Source organism: Neodiprion virginianus, chromosome 5, assembly GCF_021901495.1.
Source record: "Neodiprion virginianus isolate iyNeoVirg1 chromosome 5, iyNeoVirg1.1, whole genome shotgun sequence".
NCBI classification, from domain to species: Eukaryota; Metazoa; Arthropoda; class Insecta; order Hymenoptera; family Diprionidae; genus Neodiprion; species Neodiprion virginianus.
In genome coordinates, this window is record NC_060881.1 from 6,393,774 (window position 1) to 6,416,585 (window position 22,812).

The following is a 22,812-nucleotide window of genomic DNA, read 5'->3' on the forward strand; positions in this document are numbered from 1 at the left end:
GATGAAGGTGTATCGACCGGAATGGAAACCCCGTAGACCGTCAGCGATGGCCTCAGTTCTCGCGGGACAAGCATCCTGACCAAAAGCGTCGTAGAGCCGAATCCGAGGACGACGCCGTGTCGCGAAATAAGAAAAACAAACTGATAAACAAGTTAAATAAGTTCAAAAAATAAATAACGAGTCAGCAGCCCTGCCGCAGATCGGCTTTCGAGCCGTGGTAAAATAAATACCGCCGAATCGGTTCGCGGCTTCTTTATCCTCGTCTGGACCGACGTCGATGAGACAGATTTGACCGTTGGACGAGAGTATCGCGGTTTTCGAGTTTGTCGTCACTGTGTCTGGACTAAGTTACTAACGGAATAGTAGAAGACCAAGGACCGGGAAGTGAGTATACACGCAACTTGTGCCTTATTTGCTCGTAGGAGAGACCCAGTTCAGCCAATCGCACCTGCTCATTTCCGTCTGTCTGACAATTAATTGACGCAAAGCACTGACGTAAGGATGGAAGGTTTTACCGAACGATAAGCGACGCGTCGAAACGTTTTACAGAACGACAAATCGCAGACTAGCGTGTGATCAATTGAGCAATATAATTCGGTAAGGATCAGAGACCGGTGAGGAATAACAGGAACCGATGAAGGACGACGGAGAATTGATAAGTTTTCCTTTTTGGGTTCAATCGTAACCGTTTGCCTGTTGGCAACTTTTCCACGTCGTTATTATTCTCCACCGATTTGATATGACGCGATGAAAAAAAAAACTGCAGGGGTAAAAGTCAAGAACCTATAAGTCTAATAAGTATGAATATTGAGATTTTTAAGGAGAACATCTGATGAATGTTTTGTAACGAAAAAACGATCCTGATGTAGCTCAATTGATTGAACATATCGAAGCTGCTCGTTCGGATTGAATAAGAAATATAAAGAGAGGGTAAATAGCAGATGATTAACGAATGTGAATGGTATTAATATTCTTTGTTAAAAGGAGGCTATAAAAAATAGCGGACGAAGTAGGCAAAGATTACCGAATGAAGATTAAAAAGAAAAAAGAAAAAAAAACCGTCGGTGTTCTCCACCTCGGCGGTAACTGCAATTGGCATTATAATCGCGACGCGTGTGAAAGAGAGAAGCATAAAAGCTGAGTGAAAAGCTTCAATTAAAAATAACAGTCGTTTGAACGAGGCAAAAGCTCGCTACGGTACGAATAAGGCATCTCTCCATTAGCGATTCGCTAACCTTTTTTAATTGGGTCAGTGTACCGCGTTTGTCCAGGCCTTAAAAATCACGCCTTTCATCGAGCATCGCGAATTAAACGAGTTACAGCGTTTAGGACAGCGTAGGCGGGCGGTAAAGATCCCTCGGCAGTGGAACTCTACGGTTAAAGGTCACCGGATCGGGCGTCGCGACGCACAGGTGATACTAGCTATTTCGTCGTCACTGTATAGGCACACCGTGTGTGTGTTTGTGTGTCCACCACCTTATACGAAACCGTATGTACACGTAATGCCTTGGCTAATGCCGTCGCGTTGAGCAAAACACGTATGTGCCTGTATAATTTACCAGCCTCTTCGATTCTATCAGGGTACTGTCGTCTATCGGCTGCGTATCAGCTAACCGTTGCCTTTTCCACGCCGTTTACGAGTCGAGTGAAACGGCTATTATCAACAAATGTTACGGTGTCTTGGTCTTTTTTTTTTTTTTTTTTGTAATTGCCATTTTTATCTCAATTGGATCTTTTTCCCCGAATGTTTGATTTTCTACGCAAGTGACGAAGAACTTTTTAATTACTGTCCTTAAAACATCGTCTAACAACGTTGCAAAGATACGTATTGTTTTTCACCAAGCGTACTCAAAATCATGGATCTACCGCGCACATCGTACAGCCAAACTTTGCACGCTCAATTCTTATCTTCGAAGACCTAGCCAAAGGTGAAAATCATAGCTAAGCAACTCTTGCCATCGATTTGTTTCACTTGGAATAAGTTTCAGCGATTTATCACCACTGGAGATGATCGTAAAGCCGAAATAAAACGCCAAGCGAGCTATCGGCGGCCATGTTGGTTTGATGAGAAATGAGAAACGCTGACGGCTTGAATCGTCGTTTTAAATCTTGCATGGGCGAAATCGCGTTGCGTGCAACTCAACGGCGCAGCGAATGAAAGAAGAATAATAAGGAAAAAGAAGCATTGATTTAATGCACAAGCCTCGACGGGGTTCCTGGTATCTCCAGTCACTAAATCCCGCGAAATTTTCCACCTAGGGTTAACCACCCTTGGATACGTCGCTTCTTCGACTGCATATCTTGTGCATATTTACCCTTCGTGACTACGTGCACGTAGGTACGTGGATGCAGTAGGTATATTTTTCCGAACCACCCACGCTGCTTGCTTACGTGCGTGCTTTCTCCTTGTGTAAAATCGATTCCACACGACGATCTTGACGGTTGTGAACTTTCAGAAACTCAACGTCGCTTCTCAGACGACTTGAAAATCCTTGGCGCTGATAATTGGAAGCAGAAGACTACCGGGATTTTTCAATTCCATCAGCCTTGACCTTGTTCTACGGAGGCGAGTTCTTATCGTTGAAACGAAAGTCTTACGATCGGAGTATAAAATTTCAACGATTGCGTTTCAGCGAAAAAATAAGTTTCACCTTGCCTTGCATGATAATATGGACTTTGGTTTAATTTTACGCGTTATTAAACAGACACGCGAAAAGTGAATTGAGGTGGATATTTTTGGTCAGAGCGATCTTTACTCATGATTAGGTTATTCGGGGAAATTCAAAGAAACGAGCCACCTTTCAACTCGTGTCTTTTCTCTTCGGAGGGCGATCGCTTCCGTTTTTAAAGACACCGCGAGTTGTGCCGACGAGAAATCGCAGCTTTATTATATTGACAGTATCTTACAATGGGCCATTCGGAACCAGTTCACCCCGTATTTCCAGCCCTCTGCCAATATTTGGGTATATACAATACACCCAAGGGGTGGTTCTATTTGAGGCCTGGAATCCGCCTGTTGAATTTCAGTATAAGACAGCGATTTGTTTCACAGTTGGCTGTCTTGTTCTCTATATACTTTAATTGCGAGTCGAAAGTTAATTCGCACAATCTGCGGCTACTTGTAAGAGGATTTGTTTTTAAACAGCTATTTATTTCTCATAGTTATTCATATTTTTTTTTTTTTTTTTTTTACATACATTTTACAAGTAAAAAAAGAAAACTGTTTTTACTCGATCTTCAATTGTCTCGATTGTGATTGACTTGAAAAAACCGTCACGTACTATCACTTAAAACATCGCTTCGGTAAATTATTAGTTAATCAACACCAAAGTACCTCATCGTTTTTACGTACGCATAAAAAATGTGATTGATTAAAAAAAAAAAGGAAAGCACTTTGCGAAAAATCTTGCCAATCGAACATAACACTTGATAGAATTGATCGAATTACGAAATCGAAACCGACATTCATTAATCTGATCGTGACTAAAGTTGTTGGATTAAACTAAAACACAAAGTACCACAAATTGAATCAACTAAACAGGATTATTCGTCTGTCAAATAATTTGTTAATTTCAATATCCGCACACCAGCGAGCTTTGCCAAACGGGAAAAATTATCCAGACTGCTATAATTTCAATCGTCTCCCGAAAAAGCTCGACACATTCATTGCGCGGTTAAAAAATTCTTTTTTAAGGTTCAAGCTCGTTCATTGGCGACCCGATTTCACTTAAAATTCGAATCTCCGCCTCTCCGGAAAAAAAAATAAACGAATTTTCGCCAAAAATTAAGAAAAATTCAATAAAGTTTTATATCCACCAACTTCATCGTGATCAGTGAGCTTGATCTTGCGACATAGTCGAAGTCAACTGATCCGGTCGAGCTTTAACAACATTTTAAATTTAGCGTCACCGTGATATCGGCAAGGAACAGATTCTACACCCTGCACCATTCTACGATCCGTCCATTGACACGGAAATTCTAACGTATACTTAGAAAGTACGCTTGTGTCGGGCGCATATCGCAGACGGAGACGACTACAGGGGAGGTTTATTGCTCGGAAAAGCATAAAGTGGAACACTGGCCTGGATTGCGGTGTCATGGCTTAATGTGCAACGAGCGCAGTTCTGTTCTTCGATTCGATCCGCAGTTCTCTTCCGCACCATCCCCGCCCATTTTCTCCATCAGCCATATCTCACTCACCCCTTCGCCTAGTTTCTAAGCTTTCGACCTTCTCGCATCCTGCGCGCCTGGCATATTTTTCTCACTCTCATCCCCGTCGCTCGGTGTACATTATCATACATACATATCCGTATTCTCTTTGTCAATTTACTTGGAACTCGGCCAAGCATGTCCAAGTATATGCCCTCCTTCAACGACGTAGGATTGAATATCCGGCCATAAATTGTTACGATGCGTTGCATATTTTTTCATAACGGGTCATTTGGCGATTCCGCTTGTTGTAAAAAGGCGACGAGTTCGTCATCGGCAACTCATTTTGCATCGTTGACAAACGCATCTCTTCGATTCTGGGAAATCAAAGATTATCCATACACTGCTTCGGTGTTTATTCGTATATACGATACAACGGTTCAATTTTCATCAAAGCCTTGTCCGAACAATCACGGATTCGACTGTGGATGCAATCACGTCGGATACGAGGCGAAAAAAAAAAAAGAAAAGAAGAAAGTCGTTCAAACAAAGGCGCAGTTGATGCAGACATCGATCAAGTTGAATTTCATCAGAATCACAAAGACATAATTTTAACCATCAATAAACACAATTTTCTTTTGCTCCGTGTATTAAAAATTAAAAATTTGTATATTTTTTTTAATTAAATTCTGTATACAATGTTATCGTGATAAAATCAAAGTATTTTACCGAATATTCATTTACGGTAAGATAATTGCTTGCAGCTTCCATTGGTACTTGGAATTTATTGATTAGTTTTTTTTTTTCTTAATCCAACGTTAACTTGTCCCGAGGGTAAACTGGGAAAAAATCGTACCCCGAAAATTCATCGCTCCGTTGTTAAGTTGGGGGTGGGTGATTTTCGCCGGTCGAAACTTTCCGCCTTCGAATTGCGAGAGTGGGTCGCGGGTCGGAGAATTAATTGTGGACAATTGGAGCGGTGAGCCGAGGAAGGAATAAACATTCCCGACTACGGGGGTCCCTGCAGGTAGGGCAAAAACCGCGTTATGCAACGGACGTTTCGAAGCGGGTATACGTATAGTTCCTCGACAGCGTTCGATAGCCAACCGGGTTGCAGTGGTCGTCGGCCCCGTCGGCGTATCTAGGCCAACACCCTCTCTGCGCTCCTCCGCGCCCCAGCTCAACACGTTTTCAACCCCTGTCTGTCCAACCCCACACATATTATACACCGGAGCACAACAACCCCCGCAGCTCGCTTCGCCCGGCTATCCATGTCGAGGATGAATATCGCGATAGGCATCCTCCGCCGAGGTGAAAAACCACGTTTCGAATCGCCCGACGCTGAGGAAAATATCATTTTTTCTTTTCATTTCTTTTTCTTTTGACTTGACAGAAAATTTTAACGCAATAGATATTTAATATTGTTCGAATTTCAAGATAACGTGCTATACAATGAGAGAAATTTGCTATTTCCGGTCACCGCTCAGTCCTTGACTGTTTTCATTCTTTTACCACAATCGACAAAATATACTCCTAGGTACAAAGTGTACTTTTCACAGTGTACGTGTACGAATATTTGGAACGATTTTAATTGACAATATTACACTATCTGGTTATTTCGATGTCATACATTTTTTTGTTCGGTGAAGTATATTTTTCAGTTGAACAAGGCCTTGACGACATCGATTTATTGTTGCACTGTCGACGGGTCGGAAAATTGTTTGATCAATAACATTTTAATGGTCTTTAAATTCAAGTTGTAGGTATAGCCGATCATCTGTTTCGCGATACGAAAAACTCGCACAGTTTTCTCGGATGTATTTTATAACCGTCCGGTTATTACAGGTCAGGAGTAACGAACTAATTTATTATGTAACTGAGATTTCTATAGATATTAAACGAATGGAGGCAAACAATTATAATTTCAGATTGTAGAATTTTAAAATGTCGAAAGTTGCGAAGTAGAAACGTGAAAACATATAACGCCAAAATATACAATCGCCACAGTTCTATATTTTTCCATACTTTAAAATTTATTTTGGCATTTCATGTGATTTATTTCAGTAAAATTATTACACAATCAATATATTTTCAACAATTTTTCCATACTTATAAGCTTACGCTGGCGATTTTATATTGTCGTCTTAATTCTACGTTTCTTGCTTTTATAAACTTTATAGACTTTCTGTCTTTAAATGTTTTCAAGTGTCGGATTTGAGATTTAAAGAATTCGAAATTATGACCCTTTTATTGACTGGCCATTCTACTTTTTGACCCGCAAGCTTGATCAAAAACTCTGCCGACAAGGGCTTAAAGTTTAAACGATATTTGTTATGCTTTTCAAAATCACAACACAGTGAACTTCGTATTCAGATCTCGAAATCAGTGAAAACTTGATCGGTTGAAATTTCATATTGAAACTTCTCAAGACCTGTATACGTAGGTATAATGCAAAAATCCATCTGTAAGACAATTCATAGAGAATTCACTTGCAGGGCAGGGTAAAAATCAACCGCTATCAATGAAAACTGACGAAACGATACATGTTCGAATTTCCATTTCCTGTAATAAAATTTTACCAAAAACTTACAATCACCGTAAAATTTTTTACAACCGAGCATTTGTATTTAAAATTCGGCCGATCATCCCTGTAACAATCGAATCAAACGAATGTGGTAAAAAAATCTGTAAATCACCGCTAAAAACAACAAACATTTGAACGTAGTTGCAGTGGCCGAGAACACGTGGATAGACGGATTCGATATACCGACTAATAAGAGTTAAACACACACGGCGTTCCTCGTACAAAAGCATAGGCAATGCGAAAGTCGTGGGAGTAACCCAAGGGATGAGTTTGGGTTCTGGGTACGTGGCTTACGAAGGGCATTGCGTCATCGAGCTTAAACGCGCCCACGTCAGCCCGAGGGAAAATAAAAGGAAAATAAATATTCTCCGTGTAAGGTAGCCCCGAAATCCGTCGGTGCGGGGACAAAAGCCTAATTTTCACAAGGCTCAGCGGCTGCTGGGTGGGTGATTATCCTCTGCGAGCGGCGATTCAACGGTGAGAAGTTAATCAGTCACCGAGCTTAATCAGAGAGAGAGAGAGAGAGAAAAGGATATAGCAAAAAGTGAGAGAGAACAAAAGTAGGTTTAACGAGTGCTAAAACGAAGGAAAAAAAGAAAAAACACAGCCGGTGGCGCTGCGTTTCGCGCATTTCACCCTCGGGGTAAAAAGAAAAAAACGGTAGGATGCAGTGCAGTGTTGGGAGGAAATATTACGGCATGAAAGGAGTGGAATGAAAAAAGAAAAAAGATAAAACGAGATTATATATACCTATGTGTGTCAAATAGTCGAAAACCCGAAGGCTTAAAATTCTGAAATGCAAGATTCCGAAATTTCGAGTAGGATAGAACATAGTTCCGAAAGATAAAGTTTCAAAGAAAGATGAAAGTGGTGAAATTTCACCAAGCCAGAAATTCACAGACCTAAAAATGTTCGATCATTCGGAATTTCGATGTTTGACATTTGTTAATTTTCTCATTCTCGCACTCTCGGAACTTTGACTCGTCGGTCTTCAAACCATTCGAAACTTTGATGTTTCGTCAAAGATTGATTTTTTTCCTCAAAATTTCGCCGCCAAAAAATTCAAAACTCGGCGCTTTCGGAACTTTTCAAATTAGAAATTTCAACCCAGCCCCATACAGAGATACGAAAGCTCTTCCAATTTCGAAGTAGGTTGTACGTCTTGCGTTTTCTCTCCTTTACTGCCTCCTCCTTAATATCTATATTTTTCTACTATTGAACCCCGTCTCTCGGCACTTCCGGTTTTATTATATATCTATTCGGCTATGCACCGTATACATGTATACCTAGCACGCAAAACCAATGCAGAGAACAAAACTATCGAAGCTTGTATATTGTGGAGTGTGCGGCGTATATAGAACTCAACGTTCTAGTTTCTGTATCGAACGCCCTGAGCTTTCAGCCTCAACTCTTGTCGAGCCTCGGCTATCGCGACCCTCTTACTTCGAGGCTTTTCTCAAGCTCGGTTATAGGGTTGCACACAATGTCTGCGAGACGGTACTGCGTATTTCCTTGTATACGTCGCTGTGTATATCCTCGATGCGAAGGACAAGTTGGAAACTCGTTTCGCAAGCTGCGCGGCATTGCAAGCCACGAAATATCCAAGTTTAAATACTCTCGACGAATACTTACGGATACAAAATTTCACGGAACAAACATTTAAGAAGAAAATCTCACTGTCAAAATTAACACGATGGAAAAGATCATCTTTCATCCCATCAGTTTCTGCATCAATAAAAAATATGTCGTATTTAAAATCGTTTGTTCAAAACTCGATTTAATTATTCACGTAGTTGTATCGAATTCTACAACAATTCTAGTGTTCCAAAAACGGACCTGAATATATCTTGCTATGATAAATGGTTGGAGATTTATTTCGAGGAAGAGGAAATTGGCTGATGTCTAGAATTCATCCATTGACAATTAACCTTGTATCGTTTTCCTGCGGACTGACACCGATTGTCTTTTTGTGCTTTCAGAATGATAACGGCATTGCCAGTGCCCTCGGTAAAGGTTTTCCACAAAACGTACTACCAAGAAAAATGCCCACGCATAGGAAGTAGCCAACCCGGAAGTCCCCTGACGGAAAGCGAAGCGGTTTTGGCCCTCCTCGACAAGGAACCGCCGGAATATTATTTCTGCGGAAAGGTGAGCGTGCAAGGTTTATCTAATATTCTAATCCATTCCATGTATTTGCTTTTTCATTCGCGTGAGCTGACGATCAGAGGAATTCCAACGAATCTTGATCGTAGGCAAAAAATAGTTTGCAATTCTTTTTCCTTTCATACAGTTATGTGGATATAAGCGTGAATCGAACATTTGACTTTGAATTTTATCAGCCCGTCAATAGATGATTCGAAAAATTGCTAACTGCTGAGAAAGGAGAGAAAAAAAAACTTGTAAATTACAACATTCGATTTTGTCCTAAACGCCTCGAATCCTTATCATTCCATTTTTTTTTTTTTCAATAAGTAGGGTATTTTCAAAAAAAGAAAGTGAACATTGATTACATGAAATATAAAATTCTGCCATCATTGGCGATGTTTCTAGCTTTTCCATTCCGTATAAGAAGAAAAAGTATGGCTACAATTACAGAACTGAAAACCACCTGACAGCCAAGCAATTGCAGCGAGTAAAATTTCAGCTTCTTACTATCTTACCGCTCTCTTTTTCCCGTGCATAATTCATCCGTTTGTACGAAAATACTCTATCGTGAAGGACTATCAGAAGTTCTCCTATAATCCATGAACGTTGTTTTCTAAATTCAGAAATAATAGCTGGCTATTTATAACCTCCACTTCTCAAGGTTATTTATCATCCACCGATGTGCATCGAGTGCCTGAAATGATTATACCTGGCCGATTACGTACTACGTAAAAAAACAAAGCTTTACAGTCACGGACGATAATTAATTCAAGTGACCGTACGTATGGGTGGGCTGTCTTAATTTGTAAGCGTATAAGAAAATTCTAGCGGACGGTATTTAACGAGTCAGGAAAAAGCGTAGAATTCCTCGATCCGCGGGAATCAATTTGTCGACGAAACATTACATCGCACAGCTAGTAAAGCAGGTGTTCCCGAACTGTATCGAAGCCCCGAAAGAGCGACGACTTACAAAGTACAACTTAGTAAGTCACAAAACTCTGTGTTCGTACTTTAGAAACGAACGGGGCTTCGCATCTGCATGTGCGAGTCAAACTGTTGGGCGTTATTCATTCGATTCAATTATTAGCCGTATTTTTCCGGTCTAGTTAAACTATCGACTGTCAAAGTAGTTTGGTTGGCCAAGAATCGAGATTATTTATTAATTTTATTTATGAAATTATCGTATTCGCGAGCTACGAATAGATCTGGTAAAAAGTTTAGAAACATGCTAGTATGATAAACAAAAGCTTGGATCATCAACGCTTCGTTCCACATCGCTGAAATTGTTGATAAACTAGTAGATTTGTTCAATTCACTCCACGATGGTTTATATTATTAAGATTATTTTTTACAGAGTCACTAAAAAAGATTTTCCTTTATTTTTTTTCTATTCAGCGATCAATTTGACGTTGTCAGTTATCGATTACACTCGATATTAGAGCTTTTTTTCATTAATCCGGTATATTCGATTTTTTATTCTTTGTTCGTAAAAAAAATCTTGATTTAACGTACAAACATTCAAATATCTGGACGAATACTGAACGTAAAATTGACGCAGAGTATAGATTGTTGGCAAAACCGAACTACTTGACATTGACATTTTTAAACATTCGAAATAAATGATAACCGATCACTCAGTTCACATTCGAACCCAGTAGAACAAAAATCGATGAAACAGCTGTCAACTTCTGAATTGTGAATCATAAAAGTGCATGAAGATTCGAAGTATGACAGGGTTGAAAAATGACCGCCAGTCTACACGCTCGGAAAATTAATGTAAGCGAGTTTCTTCACAGCTGTATCGAGAATATCAACACACTTGCGAACAATCCGAAAACACATATTCCACTCCCTTCTCACTTGGTGCGTGGGCATGGATACACCTATTCTCACGAAACTGATGCGTCATGCACGCTATTAAAACCATCTCAAAGTATCGATCAGACGAAACGGCTGAGATATATGTATGTAAAATTTATACGCATATCAAAGTAACTACGCAGCGAATTTCGTCGTGACGTCGCGTGTGCTTTTAATTTTGTATCCACGATTTATAAGGGATGAAACGGAGCGAAGGACGTCGGTATTTTGTATTTTCTTACGCTCCTATTATGGAAAAAGAAGATAACGCACAAGACTGATCAAAAATAGATTTAAGATTTGTGCTCCATTCGAATCTCAAGTTTCAAACTTGAATCTAGCAAATTATGGTAATATTTGAAATCAATACATTACAGGTTGTGACATAATTCACGAGTTTGGGATTCGAGTGATCATAGTTGGACGAACTATAAGCTGAGAAAAAATAATTATAACATTCATTTTGGTTTAAGAATTCTCAGTAAAATCAATCGACGAACCGGTCGATATTCAAGCTGATAAAGCTTTTGTTTTCTAATCGAATAAAAAAAGCCACACGGGGCTTTGGAAACATTCTTTTCTCATCGCCGCCCCGACGTTGAACGAAGTGTGAATTTCAGGTGAATTCTCTCCACGTTGTCGTCGGTTCTCTTTTGCTCGGAGCCGTCGTCCTGGTCGTCGGTCTCGTCCAGCTTGCGCCTGGAGCAGAAGCAGCGCAGAATTCGGCGGCCCTTATAGCAGCGGGCTGCGGCCTTTTGGTCGTTGGAGTGCTTTTGGCACCCCTCAGAGCGTTGTGCATAAGGCGGCAGAAGGCCGCCCACAAAGACGGCGCGCATCAACGCAGCGTTACCAGTATAGACATGCTCTTGGCACAGCATAGGTGAGAGAAACGAATTTGAAAATTTAAACCTTAGATATCGATGCCTTGATTTCACATTACTTCAAAATTGTTGAAAACCTATCGCACTGAGAGAAATTTTTATTTCCGCTTACCGCTCAGTCCTTGACTATTTTCATTCTTTTACCACGATCGACAAAATATAGTTCTAGGTAGAAAATGAAAATTAGTTTTTTAGCTGTTACCGGAAAGTCTAGTATCCGTTGCTATTCTTTCTCATTACGATCACTGTTACTATATTATAGTTACGAAAAATTACGAATTGACGTTAAAGCTTTGTTAACTAAAAAAGTAGAGCAAATCTGAAAAACTGATTTTGCGTCGCAATAACCAAAAAAAATGTTTAGGCGTACCTCGTTTTTCCTAATTCCAACAATATTCAAACAGTTTTTTTTAACTATACCTATTTTACCAAATTTTTCTAGTTACTGTAACAAATGAAATTTTTCTCAGTGCAAATCGGTTCGATTTCACTCTACGATATCTAATTTTATTCAGAAGCCTGCCTCGCTTAAAGATTAATAAAAATTGTCGATTTGTGTTGAAGAAAATTTTTTGAATCAAGGCAATTCTTTCTCTTCGTGAGTCGATTTCAACGACGTTTCATTTTTTTTTTCTTCGTATTAAAATTCTGTCGAGCAAAAACTCGCACGTTATGACGATTGCTGCTAATTTTATCATCAAAGTACAACGAAAATGATTTATCGAGGTTTTGAACTCGCTTATCGATTTCCATCGAGCTCGACGCGAGGAACTTGGCGTAACTGCGCTATAAACACGTGGGATTAATAATTTTTCAACAGAGATTTCACGGTCCTGATGCCCGACGAGCTGGAAGATCTGGTTGGCCGACCGACCGCTGCTTTGGAGAGCAAAATTCGTAAGCAGGGTCACAACACCTAGGCCTCGGTAACGCCGTCGGACGGTTCACCCGGAAGCGAAACACCCTCATCCCCGCAACAGCCGAAATCACCACCGAAAATTAACCACCATATCGTTAACGCGACGAATTACACGCACTCGCACAACATGCGTAAGCACAGCCTCGTCTAGATACTGGACGTTCATCCACCCACCCTCCACATATTATACGGCCGATCGTCGATGTAAGTCCCAATGTAAATTGCCCGCCTAAGCATGTCATCGTCAAAAAATCACGCTGTCGCGAACTTTCTCATTAAATTTTGTAATTTGGTTATTTATTTTTATCTACTTTTTCTTACCTACTTCCTTTTTTATTCACACTTTTATTTATTTATTTATTTATTTTTTCTCTCTCTTCCGATTTTCTTCGCAACTGTTTTTTTTTTTTTTTTTTGACCTCGGTACAACAATTTTTGTCAACGAGCATTGAAATTGATATACATATTATATGCATAAAATCGTTAAAGATGTGATTATGTTGATGACGAAAAAAAAAAATTTGACTCTTTGATCGATGATTGTGTTGATATTGAAAAAAAAAAAAAAATGGAATGAAATTGTAAAGATTTGTATATTCCTTTTCTTTCTAGTGTTTTCTGTCTTTTTTTAATTCGTGAATGATCCCCTGTACCGAGTTTGAATTACAGCATATTATTAATATATAACAATAGACAATTGTGAATGTATAGAATAACATTATGTATAAGATATCATGAATTTTAGCGATTAAACGTTTTTTCTATATCATTCTAAAGGAAATGAATTCGGTATTTGCACATAAGTATATAATATATATATATATATATATACACAGACATGTAGGGTAGACCCAAAACAATGAGACCGATTTGAAACGTGAATAAAATTCGAACGCGTTGACCGATTTTCGAAAACTTTATTTTTCTTAAAACTAGAAAAATGAATCATTCATGTCGCGTTTGAAAATCTGAAAAATCTTTATTCACTGCTGAGATGCACGCTCTTGAAAATCGGCTTTTGAAAAAATTGCTGGGAGACTGAAAAAAAATAATAATATTAAATAATGTTCAATTTCATATGGATATTGAGTTGAACATTCTCTGATATTATTTTTTCTTTTTTCAGTCTCCAAGCGATTTTTTCAAAACCCGATATCCAAACGCGAAATAAAAGATTCGTTCTTCTACTTTCGAGGAAAAGAAAGTTCGCGAAAATCGGTCAAAGCGTTTTGATTTTATTCACGTTTCAAATCGGTCCCGTGTTCTTGACCCACCCTGTACATAGGTGCGTATATTGCGAGCAGCTGTTGTGAGAATACCGCAAATGGATGAATTTTAAATGTCGGCGATTAGAAGATAACGTGAATGACGTGATTAAAAGTAGGTACAGGTATAATAACACATCAGATATATACAAAGTCACACACGTAACAAACGTAAATACGTTCATACATATAATATAGCTTTTGTTACATGCGTAGGGTGAGAATGAATGAGAAAGTAAATAAATAAACCAACGGTGTTACACGTACGACGGAAAAAAAAAAAAAATGAAAAAAAATAAATAAATAAAAAAAGAGGAAGACAAAAAATTTCCATACGCAACCGCGTATAAAGAGACGTCGTCGGTTTGATTATCGTAGGTCATGTACAAAAATACATAAGTCAGGCTCACCTCTCTCCGTAGGGAAATTAAGTATGGAGGATAAGAATTTTTCGTTAAAGTATATAAATATCTCAAGTAATTTTGCATCGTGCTTAAATATTTTGTAAATCTTATTTACATTATATATATGTATATATATTATATATACGTACCTGTATAACATGTAATTTTGTCGTTGTGTGAAATTGCTGGTCAATTTCGTGTTACCCTTGCCCCATTAGCACTGAAAACAAACAAAAAATAAAAAGGTTAATCATTTTACCTTCCATTCGAACGGAATATATGATTAATCTGTATTATTTCGCTTATACGCGTAACTCGATATTATACCTCCTATATATTTATATTTTTAGCTTCAATATTTTCTAATTTCTTTGTTTTTTATACAATTAAGCAAACTTGCCTTGCGCGACCCATAATAATTATACGATGTCCAAGTGAGGTTGAAATTATATTACGTATAGAACGCATAATTCTAACTACGAACAGAAGATAAAAAAAAAAAAAAAGAAAGAAAGAAAAAAAAAAAACTTCCTCCACATTTATAAAAGTCGAGAGAAACATTTCATTAGTTGAATTGAATTCGCATGACTGTCCAAGTTATGCACGTAACGTGTATAAAACGTGTTATACAATGCAATGACACATGCGCACATAATACATATGTTATCGCTCTACATGTCTGTCTGTCGGTATTATCGAAAGAAAGAATTAGTCTACTCAATAAGAATTTGAAAATAAAAAAAAAAAAAAAGAAAATGAACAAAAAAAAAAACTAAAAAGGACATCGGACATCCTTCCAAAAAAAAAAATGTGTAAGAAAAAGATGAACGATAAAAAAGATGTTGAAAAATCCTTACCAAAAGTATATTCAAAAGTTGAAATTTCGGATTGGCCAAACTGAGCTGCCAAAGAAAAAAAAATAATAAGGAAAAACAATTAAATAAAAAGAATAAACAAATTTTTCGAGTAAAAAGGAAGAACAAAAAAAAAAACAAAAAAATCAGTACCATGCTACGAAATTATTGTAACATCATCAACATCCTAGTGTATAATCAACAATTTGGAAAAGTTTGTAAATAAAACGATTAAGGTTCTTTGTCGTTGTACAACGATTACAAAACTGATATAAATCAAATTGAATTCGAAACAATTTGAAGAATTGAAAAATATGATTAATACGAGAAATTCAAAATTTAATCATCTTTGACTGATGAATAAAGAATTCGTTCAAATCGGTATACCAAAAAAAATTGAATCAGTTTTAATAAATTGATACTGAAACTTGATGAAAGTATTATCATTGTCACGTAATATTATTGTCAAAAAATCAACCTATCAAAAATTAACGTATTATGTATGTATATAAGAAAAGAAAAGGGAAACAATTGAGAAAAACAAAAAAACAAAAAAAAAAAAAAAGAAGAAATAAATTAAACGCTGGTGTCGTTTTAATCTAGTTCATACGAATACGTGATTATTTTAAAGAGAAATGTGATAAAACGCCTATTAAAGTTATTATTGTTATTATTACCATAGTTTTTGTTGTTAGTATTATTGTAATTACACGCTTACGCCGATATCATGATATTATCGTTATCGTTATTATCCGTTAGAAGTGCGAATTCTTTGAAAAAGTTGGCAAGTTTCTGATTTTTGCTTGCCTTTTGTCTCTATTTAATGAGTCGAAATTTCGTTATTCAAATCACCTATTCACACTCTGAAGTTTGATCGAAAAATATCGAAGGAGGCATAATCAAAGAATACAAAGTCTAATAGCTTCAGATTCAAATATCAACGGATGTAAGTTTGAACAATAATTTTTCCTGAATAAATAACCTCGTGATAAAAAAAAAAAAGTGAACGCAGAAGACAAAAATACGCAATAAATGAAGAGAAATTGAGGAATAAAATTACTTATCAAATTTTGGAACCGTTGATTATAAACATTTTAACGCCACGTATAAATTGCACGCCATGTACTCGAGTACATGCGTTACATGTGTTGGATCAATTTTCAAAAATTGCAATAATACACGCATATAGAAACATAACAAGGAAGCGAAAATCGGTGACAATGAATTTCCGCACACGACGCTTTGCAGGATGAAAAAAACACATAGAGAAAGAAGCACGTTATCCATGATGCTTCGAAAATGAAACATAAGTAAAATGTTAGTCGTAAACTCTAACTATACGTATATTCCTATATAATACAGATACAATAGCTGATAAAAATTTCAACCGAAATATCTGTTCGTACATGCTTACATAGTTAAATTACTATCATTGCGTTACACGATGAGAAAAAAATTACTTAACTTTGAAGGATTGAAAAAATCAATCATGTGTTTGCCTTAATCGTCGAAGGGGAATGAAATAGAGAGATAAATAAATAAAAAAAAAAAGAAACACAGAAATAAATTTGCTAGTCTCGTTATCTGTTGAGCTTTCTTATTAAAGAAAGAGTTGAAAATTAAAAAACAGAACGAGAATAGAAGTATAAGTAAAATTCAAAGTGTAACGCAACGCAATGAAAGAAATCACCCGCCACACTGTTGTTCCGCCAGGAAATAAGAAATATTTTTTTATCGTCAGATTAGTTACTCGATGCGTTACGGTACAGAGAGGCGAAAAGATAAACATAAAAATGAAGAGGAAAAAAATGATAAAAAAATTGAAACCGTCGAATGGAGTATTTAATTGATTTAAAGTTTAAGCATATGAATTTCAAAAGATGTATACTACAACTCAGTATACATATTATTGTAATATTAAATATATCAGAGTAATCATCAATCGTAGAAATCTCTTTTCGAAGATTTTGTTTCACACAATACGATATTAAAACGTAACAGCGTATTGAACGTATGAAAACATATGCGCAGAAGATAAATACGATTCGTATAATTATACCGATATGCCATATATTTACCATACGAGAGAAATTTTCACGTTGGCTATAACAAGTATATAAGTATAATTATAACACGTATGATAATACACCTAAATGCAGAAGCCTTTGACAAACATATAATATACATACTTATAAATGAAAATGCGAGAGAGATAATTATTAGTATTAAAAATAAAATAAAATAATAACATTGTAATAGATGAATCATACATAGCTTAATAAAATTGAAAAAGAAAAAGAAAAAAAAAAAAAAAAGAAACAACCATCCCAAGGTACAGGCATACTCTTTGCGTACATCGTGTACGTGTAACAAATGAGTTATCGCAGACTTTAATTATTAATAACAATAGTAATATAGTATAATAAGTATATAACGTCATTCAGCGCACACATTTACCTTGTAAAACGGTACTTATGACGGTGTTCTATGAAACGGGAATTTTTCAAACAATAAAAAAAAATGCCAAGGCGGGATTTTTTTGTTTCCTTGATTATTCTTTCAATTTACAAACAAATCTAAGCTTGTGTAGGCTTCGTCGCTGATTGAAAAAATTCACACGTAGGTAGGCGTATGATTTACGAAGAGTTTTTGGTTGGGTTGCGGCATCGGTTGGGTCGGATCGATTTATCGGAAATTACCAAGGTGTAAATTCGTCGTACGCTCGAGTTAACGTTATTGCTTACCACCTACATGCGCACCGACATTTTTCATCCATTACACGTTGTAGTTGTGGTGAATTTGGAATATCTGGCGGGGGACCAAAATCAATTCGATATATTTATACAAGTGTGTACATCGATATCGTCGCATCAGGACATTGTACATACGTGCATTGAGTAATACACGCTGCCGGTAAAAAAAAAATGCTGTATAGAATCGCGTGCAGGCGTTGTAAATTACATTTTATTCATTTACAAGTCGTTTGAAGCAAACAATTTTAATCCTCATGGAACACCATCATACCTTCCGAGCCATGTACATATACATGATATGTTATACATATAATGGATAAGAATAAAAATTGAGAGTTTTTAATGCCAAATGATGTAGTAATTGGAGAGAGAGAGAGAGAGAGAGAGAGAGAGAGAGAATGAGAGAAAAAACGAAGAAAAATCATGATACAGAATCAAAATATATATATATAAATGAAAAAATAAAAAATGATGATCCCACATTGCGATATGCAGTAACTGTTATAGTTGCGAATTTTATATAGAAAAATATCAAGCTATTGAACAGGAAGGAAAATTCGATCGAAGTAAAATTCCACCGAAAATCTTATAGTTTTTTTTTTTTTTTTTCAAACCTCGGATTCAACAAACCACAACGCAAACACATTAATCCCGTTCGACAAGAACTGCAATTCGGTGTAAAATAGTTTCATTGAATCTTTTCTTCAATTTTTGAGATTTTATGACTAATATCAGGAGAGAAAAATCAGCCAATTTTATGACGTTGCTAAAATTGTACTACGACACTCGATATTAAATACTGCATCGTACATTGAATACATGGAATGAAAATGAGGATGAAAATATTCATGATAATCCGTCTTTAAAATATTATACTTGAAAAATGTAAAACTGTGTATAAAACACTTTAGTTTTACTATCTCTGGAGTCAAATAATTACTGTACAAGTGATTCGTTGAAAGAGATAAATTTATTGGAAATACTTCTAGGTACTTAATGATACGCGTCATTTCGTGATGCCTTGATATGCGAGAAACTTAATAATTCGAATCAAAAGATGTTTTAGTACATAATATAATCGGTTCGATTCTTTTGGATACTTCTGGACCGATCTCTGAATTTCTAATATGAAATTACGTGTGTATTTACATCGTGTGGTTACAACCTAAAAATTGTGACGAAAATACACGCATGAATATCATATACCATAAATTATGCATACGTGATTGAATAAATAAATGAATATATAATTAATATAATAATTACTCAAAGTGATTATAAAAAGGAATTGATCATGGTAAATTACGATAAATTTTCCAAAATTATAGATAAAAGTCTTCGATTTCAATTCGAGTATTAAATATTAATTATTGTACGTATGTGTATGAATGAAAATAAAAATTTTTTCTCTCAATTGAAATTCGGTCAAGAAACTTTGTCGGTATAATTACACCATATATGTTATACGACACTTATACCGATATGTGAATTATTATTATCATATACTATAATATCGTGCATTTGGTAATTCATTGGATTTAAAGAAAAAAAAGATGCAAAAATGATGAAATTGAACAAGATTGAAAAAGAAAAAAAGCTCGATAATTCGTCGCTTTATATTATTTTCTTTTTTTTCCCCGTATATTTTGTAACCCGTTATTATAACATAATAAATAAATATACTATACATATACTACATATATTATACATATATAAATAAAAAGTGTCATGAAAATGGCGTTTTCATTTTTATTTAAAACCGAAAACATTTTATTATGCTAAATTTAATCATAGAATTTATATCGAATCAACGTCACGAATAGAGAAAAATAAAAGCAAAATGAAAAAACAACGAAGAGCAAAAAAAAAAAAAAAAACAAACTGTTCTCAGCCAGTATATTATTCGCGCGATATTTGTTTCAACAGCCGATCTCCGCATTTGTCAAAATTTCCTGTCCGATTATCAACGATTTTATATAATCGTTAAATAACACACGGAAAAAGTAGCATAAAAAGTGAAAAATAACCGTAAATCTTGTAAACAATGTCAGATTAAACGAGGACGAAAAATTCGATTAGATGTTAACGAATCCTTTTCCATGCCCACCTCCAAGCCTAAATTCTGGTATGAGAAATCAATCTCCTTGATCACCTCCGCTATGTCTGAAACACTTCTCTACCCTTGACACAGCCTTTTGACAGGGACGAATTATTCAGCCGGCGGTGAAGAGACTCCCTTGGCGATATTCCGACCGCTCCACTTCACCCTGGCCTTCTATGACTTTGTTTAAAATCGAGTGAGTTGTGAAATATATAACATATACGTCACCGTTTTTTCCACAACACAATAAGACTGCAGGCTTTGTTCGTGGTTAGAAAATAACAATAAAAGTCCCGATAAAGATAAGAGAGCTTTAAAAGCTCAATGCTCACTCACTCGAGAGACACGAAGGCTTTCAGCCGGGGTTTTTTTTTTTTTCTTTCTTTTTCTTCTTCTCCTTTCTATTATCCACCATCTCGATATTAATTTTTGTCTTTTATACGGTGAAAATTTTCAACGTATTTTCTTGTACCGCTTTACTCGCAGGTTCAAGAGGCAGAAATTGCGCCATATCATGCAGGTATCAAACAGACACGAGCGGTCTGTATATTTGAAAGTATTCGAGGATCGCACGCAAGACTCAGTCATACCTTCTTCTTTAATCAACGATGCCAAGAAATTCGTACGAGGATATTTAACCCCGAGAAATCTAATCAAATGTTTACGATTCACGTTCACTCATCACCGTTTGGCGCCGTAGCCCTGTTACTGTCCCTGTCCACGTGGCTCTGCGTTTGTCGTTGGTGCTTCAAGTACGATATGAAAGATCAGGAGGTGATTGACGACTCGTTAAAATCATTTTTACCCACTGCGGTCTAATCGCAAAAATACGATACACAACGGTTACTAACTCTGAAATGTTTGTTTTTTTCTTCTAGATTGTGTACCACCTGATCATGTACTTCTTCGTAATAACCTTGTTAAACATGTTGTTTCTTGGTCATCTGCAATTTAGTTGTGACAAGCCGGTTGTAATTGATTCGCTTAATTCTCAGTGAAAAAAAAAAAAAAAAAAAAAAATTACGAACATTCAATAAAGCCGATGTAACGTACGAGACTGAAAATGTTATCGTTTCACTCGTATCAGAAGCGATAAAAGTAATCGTTCAAAATATAATCCACTCAATTACCCGGATTATTAAGGATTCGAGCGTTTGAATCCTCCCGCGCTTATTTGAATTCAAATCGACGGCAATCGTGCTTTTTCCGACTCGCCGCGAGCGTCGCTACAATCGATGAAGAAAAAAAAAAAAACCGCTGTTGTCTGCTAAGCGGCCGCTCGTCGATCTGAGAATTTGAAAAACGCAAATTTTCGTGCTTTGGGAAGAAAGAAGATACGAGAAGGCCGTCCGCGACTCAAGGTGGGAACTTTGACAGTGTATCGAGTATTATTTCGGTTAAGACAAAAAACAAATCGTGGGCACATCTCAACCCCGAATACTCCTTGTTCCTAACCTAGAAAAGCATCATTTACGCTGGTCCGATTTTTCAGATGGGTCTTCGGCACGCCTCTTTCATAGCCCGGACGGTTTACGTCCGTAACAACAACATCGAGGAGGCATGCGGTGTTCTTAATAGAATAATGGGCCGAGAAGGTTTGTTCGAGCAATTCAGGCGCACGAGGTACTACGAAAAACCCTGTCAGACACGCCGGCGCGTAAACTTCGAAAAGTGCAAGGCCATTTACAACGAGGATATGGACCGGAAGATCCAGTTCATCATGAGGAAAAACAGAGAAGAACCCTTTCCAGGGTGTTCTTGAAATCCTCGTGATGTTAAATCGAATTTTAGTCTGTAATGAATCGTTTGAAGATTTGAAGATTGAGAATAAACATTGAAAGAATAATTTAAAACAATCTACCCTTCGTTTATACAATTTTTATATTTGTCAAAGGGACAAGTTTAGATCATAGAATTCATACGTCAAATGTCAGACATTAAAGACTCACCACGTTGTCGAGTGAAACAGTGAAACTGGTTGATTTTCACTACAGAAATTCTCTTTACCGACCTGAACGTTAGCCGTTAGGTGCTGCCCTCTGAACTCGATTGCGGGAGTCTGAATTTTGTTATTTTCACAGCTAGATGAAAACACCGATGAGAAATGAATTTCAAATGAGTTCCAATTAGCCGAACGTTTTTAAAAATCATTCGATTTCCGCGGCAGAAAATTCACGTACATTTATTTTGCAGTTGATAGTTTGAGAGCGAATCGAACGAAAGCTACCGATCAGCGGATAAAAAAATCCTTTTCAGATTTAGAAGTAAAAAAAAGTATGAAAACTGATTATTGAATTGAATCCGATGCAATTGGCAATTAGTTGATTAGAAGAGCTTTCGATATTTGATAGAAAATCAAACCGAACGACAGCTATCAATCAGACATTCAGTTTCCATTGCTGGAAGAATGGTTGACCCGAAAATTATAAAATTTAATCAGTTAATTCCGATACCCGTTGAACAAGAAATACGTCTTATCGAAATCGAATTACTTATTTATTACCAAAAAATATCGCAAACTTCTCTGAAAATTTTTACGCTGACTAATATTTTTATAACTTATCAATCTATCGTTCAGGGAGTGCGGAATTTTATCAGAATCTATTTTTAGTATATCCATTACAATGTGTATGTGTGTACACATAGAAACTGGATTACGATCGGTAAACTAATTAGACTGATCACGCGATTTTGTATCTGATAAATTTAATTTTTTTAATTATATTTATCTCGAGAGGTAATCCGTATTTCTTTTTTTTTTCTTCTTTTTTTCGCGTTATCCAATATGCGAAACTTCGAAAGGCGGTCAGAATTCGCTTTTCGTGACCACCAAATACGAGACACAAAGTACCATGGTGTATTTTTTTTTTTTAGTTTATTTCTGTTCGTCGTTTTTA

General features: G+C 36.6%; 2 protein-coding genes and 1 long non-coding RNA gene across 3 annotated transcripts in view; 2 read left to right on the plus strand and 1 right to left on the minus strand.

The window, feature by feature from the left end:
• Nucleotides 1-50: 50 nt before the first annotated feature.
• LOC124305838 (uncharacterized) lies at nucleotides 51-18,198 on the plus strand. Its single transcript, XM_046765737.1, has 4 exons — nucleotides 51-384; nucleotides 8,713-8,881; nucleotides 11,359-11,618; nucleotides 12,440-18,198. The coding sequence occupies exons 2-4, from the start codon at nucleotides 8,714-8,716 to the stop codon at nucleotides 12,537-12,539; spliced, it is 528 nt and encodes a 175-aa protein (XP_046621693.1). The 5' UTR covers nucleotides 51-384; nucleotide 8,713; the 3' UTR covers nucleotides 12,540-18,198.
• LOC124305840 (uncharacterized) overlaps nucleotides 14,268-22,812 on the minus strand; it is a 91,748-nt gene continuing 83,203 nt past the window's right edge. The window contains exon 2 of the long non-coding RNA XR_006908460.1: nucleotides 14,268-14,427. This is a non-coding gene — a long non-coding RNA (uncharacterized LOC124305840). The remainder of the gene's footprint in view (nucleotides 14,428-22,812) is intronic.
• On the plus strand, nucleotides 21,157-21,771 carry LOC124305839 (28S ribosomal protein S21, mitochondrial). The gene is made up of 2 exons (XM_046765738.1): nucleotides 21,157-21,276; nucleotides 21,408-21,771. Exon 2 carries the CDS (start codon nucleotides 21,408-21,410, stop codon nucleotides 21,675-21,677), a length of 270 nt encoding a protein of 89 aa, XP_046621694.1. The 5' UTR covers nucleotides 21,157-21,276; the 3' UTR covers nucleotides 21,678-21,771.

What these genes read in the sequence shown, in the direction of transcription:
- LOC124305838 (XM_046765737.1), top strand. Translation starts at nt 8,714, where the DNA reads ATGATAACGGCATTGCCAGTGCCCTCGGTAAAGGTTTTCCACAAAACG. An exon ending in AATATTATTTCTGCGGAAAG is followed by an intron (nt 8,882 to 11,358) that starts GTGAGCGTGCAA and finishes TGTGAATTTCAG; the next exon opens with GTGAATTCTCTCCACGTTGT. An exon ending in ATGCTCTTGGCACAGCATAG is followed by an intron (nt 11,619 to 12,439) that starts GTGAGAGAAACG and finishes ATTTTTCAACAG; the next exon opens with AGATTTCACGGTCCTGATGC.
- LOC124305839 (XM_046765738.1), top strand. Translation starts at nt 21,408, where the DNA reads ATGGGTCTTCGGCACGCCTCTTTCATAGCCCGGACGGTTTACGTCCGT.